Below are 3369 nucleotides of genomic sequence, written 5' to 3'. Positions count from 1 at the left end.
TTTCAAATTGGTTCCATCCGAGCCAGCCCGGGGTGCGTAACGGTCGAACGAATGTCAGGTTACTTCTTTCTCTGTACTTTAATGAGACCAGCGGTAAATCGGTGAATTTCGACGCATCTTTTTTTTTTTTTTTTGGCCCGCAGGAGGCGCTGATGGCGCTGCTCGAGTGCCCCGTGTGCCGGGACTTCTTGCAGCCGCCCCTCAAGCAGTGCTCCAACGGGCACGTCGTCTGCTTCGCCTGCTGGCCGCGCCTGGCCCTGTGCCCAGCCTGTCGTGCCCCGTTCATCCCCACGGCGAGGTACGTACCCTTCCCCGTTCTTAAAAATACGCTTTTCTCGACTTGCAGTCTAAATTCTGGATGTTCTGGATATTAAATTGGCCTTTTGGGCTACCAATGTCGCGTCCACATTTTTTTCAGCCTCACCCTGGACGGCATCCTCAGAACGCTGAGGTTTCCCTGTCCGAACAAGGATCACGGCTGCAGCCTGTCCTTGAGGATGGATGCCCGACCCGGTCACGACCAGGTTGATGTTTTAGGACGACTGATGGTATTTTCCGGGCGATCGATACGGAATACTGGGTGTTCGTTTTGCCCTGTTGGAGCGAAACGGGTATACCAGCCCGGCTAGGGCCCTAAGGGATCGTCCAGAAATTACATCCGTTTTTCTCAGATTGATACGGCAAATTTACGGGAGCTCAGCGCCTGCGAGACTCGGGGTAGGCCACCCCGCCGTACTTGCATGCATTGCAGGCAAGATGTTGCCTACGCATCAGGCGCCATGAGAGCTTGCGTTGGATGAGCTGTGCTTGGGGGAGAGCGGGGGAGTCAATTGTATCGTTCGTGAAAGGTTTCGCCTAGTTGTTCAGGCGGAAATCGTATATAATCTTTCCGCTCTCGGCCGTTTCCAATCTGCGTCGGCGTTGGTAGGGGGAAACCGTCTGGTCTGGGCTTGGCTTCCGAATTCTAATCACTCAAACAGCTGCCCTGGTGGGCGTGGCTGGGAGCGGCCCGGGAGTGGCGTGGGTCAGCCGGTGCTGGCCGGATGCTGCTGGCTCTGCCGGAGCCGCTGGGGCCGCCGAGCTGTGCGAGGCGTGATCCGTATGGGTGGCGCCGGCGGGGGATAACGCCACGGCGGGCGACGGTGGGGCGACTGGGGCGGACTGGGGCTCGGGCCGGGCGAGGAGCTATCCGGTTTAGAACCCATTCTTACCGAGTCGGCGCCAGCGCAGATTTGGGGTGTTTGTCATGTAATGCCGAATCTCGGATGCTCGTCGGGTCCGGTTCGCGGCGAGACGCGTTCGGTAGTTGCGATTCGGGTCCGCGGGTCGGTTCACTATTTCTCGTCTCGATGGGCCGGTGAAGTGGTCGATGAACTTGCAGACTATCACGACTGGCATATATCGATAGGTTTCTTTGCAACAACGTTGGTAGATGTTTGCGAAAAAAATGAGAGCTAACACTGAAACACCACCCAAGTCAGTTTTACTGGGTGGGTATTTCTGGATAGAGGGAGACCATTCTTGACGCACTTTTGGGCCTCGGGTGCTCTCAGTGCGGTAGTGTTGTACTCTTGAGTTGGTATCCAGCGGCCGGTCGCGTTTGACTGCCTCTGGGGCCCGAACGACTGAAGGTAGCGGGCTTAGTGGTTTGGAATCAAACACAAAAAATAAACTAAGCAAAAATTACCACAAAAAAACTTTAAAAAGTTCACAACTTGATTTTTAAGTAAATATTTAAGTAAGAAACTCCGTAGGGGAATCCGTAAAACTACCCGGGCACGACTGCTTAGCGCCCATCATTTTCTTAGTCGGATACCTGCTGTTCTCGTGTCAGGTGTGCCCCTTCCGGCCGCGGGGCTGCCCGATGGCGCGGTGCGAGTGGCAGGGGCTGGCGGACGCCCTGGCACCCCACTGCCGCGCGGCCCACTCCCCGATACACGTGGACCGTCACGTGGCCGTCAGCGTCCCCTTCCAGGTGGACAGGGGAGCCTCGACCCTGGACGGCGTCCCGACCATCGTGCACCACGAGCAGCGCCTGTTCAGCCTGAGCGGTAGGTGTCGAGTCGAGTGTATACCCCTCCCCCTCAAATAAATTCAGCAAAAATCAAGAAAAAAACAGAAAAATCGCTGTACCTACGCTTGTATTTATAGTAAAGAAACCCTCGGAGGGTGTTCGGTGTTTGTGATCCCCGGAGTGTGTTGGGGCAGAGTCGAGATTCCACACATGTTTAGTTCCCCTTTGTACTTTTTTTATATCAGGTGTCAACCAAGGGGAAGGGCAGATTTTCCTCTTCCAGTCCCGTTACGATCTCTGGCGATCTAAGTTCTTCGCCGAGATGATCCGCGTCGCAGGCGAGCCCCACGAAAGCAAGTGAGTTGAGCTTTGGTGTTCTAATGGCCGTTCTTACACTTAAAGGTAGTGAATGTGAGGTTAGCCTATGTTCCTTTGAGATTTTGCCTGCATGTGTTCGAAAAGAGAGATCGATACCGTAAACACTGTAAAACCAACTGTTGACCATGTACACAGAACAGCGTGCATGCAGGTCCGACGCCACCAGCCACACGCCCCTTTTGTAGCTAACCAGTTGTAGCTACAGTCGACAGTCGACATGACCGCATGCAACTTCATTCGAACCAAAATTGTCGGCCCTAAGATCAACTCCCGGGCGGGGCAAATTTTTTCTTTGTCGCTTTTTGTCTCCCGTGAGGCAGGACCGAGCTCAGACCTCGACCTCGGAGGGGCAAGCTGGTAGCCGAGCTTGTTAAAGCGTGATCGTTGGCAGATCGTGGGGCGTGGGGATGGTCGGTAGTTCGAATCCCGTCCGCGATCGTATTTCCTGCTCTGCTGGCCTCGGGCGTCAGTCACAGCTGAGATCTGGATGCCGCCGAAAGTTGTGCTCTATGTCGTTCCGTGGTGGCCAAGTCGGTAGCGTCCGGGCCCGGTAAGAACCTGGTCGCTGGTTCGAATCTCTTCCCGGTGATATTTTTCGCGCTCCGCTGGCCATGACTCTACAGCCGTGCGACACCTGATGTGATGGGCCGGTACGCGAACAGTCGCTGGTTCGAATCTAGTCGACGGAACCCTTTTGCCCATCTGCCAGCCATATGTTTCGGGGTGTGAGCCACAGCGGAGATAAGCTTCAACAGCAAAAGCCTCATTGGCTCAGTTGGTAGAGCGTGCGCCCGGGACGCGGATGGTCGTGGGTTCGAATACTGATAGAGGCTCATTTTTTCCCATTTAGTAGTTTGCGGCGCGGGGACCAAGGGTTAGTACAAAAGACCAGCCGACATGGGGAGGGGGACTTGACCGCCTACTCACCCGTACCCGTACGAAAAAGTTTAGTCCGGCATCAGTCCGTTTTCGGTCCG

The 3369-nt window shown here is 55.2% G+C and overlaps 2 protein-coding genes across 2 annotated transcripts in view; one reads left to right on the top strand and one right to left on the bottom strand.

Moving 5' to 3' along the window:
* LOC113218433 (protein spaetzle 3-like) overlaps positions 1 to 3369 on the bottom strand; it is a 30754-nt gene that overhangs the window by 2903 nt on the left and 24482 nt on the right. The window lies entirely within an intron of this gene.
* LOC127749293 (E3 ubiquitin-protein ligase Siah2-like) lies at positions 147 to 2427 on the top strand. Its single transcript, XM_052266845.1, has 4 exons — positions 147 to 298; positions 419 to 524; positions 1835 to 2051; positions 2260 to 2427. The coding sequence occupies exons 1-4, from the start codon at positions 153 to 155 to the stop codon at positions 2373 to 2375; spliced, it is 585 nt and encodes a 194-aa protein (XP_052122805.1). The 5' UTR covers positions 147 to 152; the 3' UTR covers positions 2376 to 2427.

The sequence above is a fragment of the Frankliniella occidentalis genome, unplaced genomic scaffold, assembly GCF_000697945.3.
Source record: "Frankliniella occidentalis isolate FOCC.00 unplaced genomic scaffold, Focc_3.1 Scaffold43, whole genome shotgun sequence".
Taxonomy (NCBI): Eukaryota; Metazoa; Arthropoda; class Insecta; order Thysanoptera; family Thripidae; genus Frankliniella; species Frankliniella occidentalis.
The sequence above is the reverse complement of the archived record's forward strand: the minus strand, read 5'-3'. Positions and strand labels throughout refer to the sequence as shown.

Excerpts from the sequence above, each read along its gene's own strand:
- LOC127749293 (XM_052266845.1), top strand. The coding sequence starts at position 153 with ATGGCGCTGCTCGAGTGCCCCGTGTGCCGGGACTTCTTGCAGCCGCCC. Across the intron at positions 299-418 it reads CCGTTCATCCCCACGGCGAG|CCTCACCCTGGACGGCATCC; the intron begins GTACGTACCCTT and ends CATTTTTTTCAG. Across the intron at positions 2,052-2,259 it reads GCGCCTGTTCAGCCTGAGCG|GTGTCAACCAAGGGGAAGGG; the intron begins GTAGGTGTCGAG and ends TTTTTATATCAG.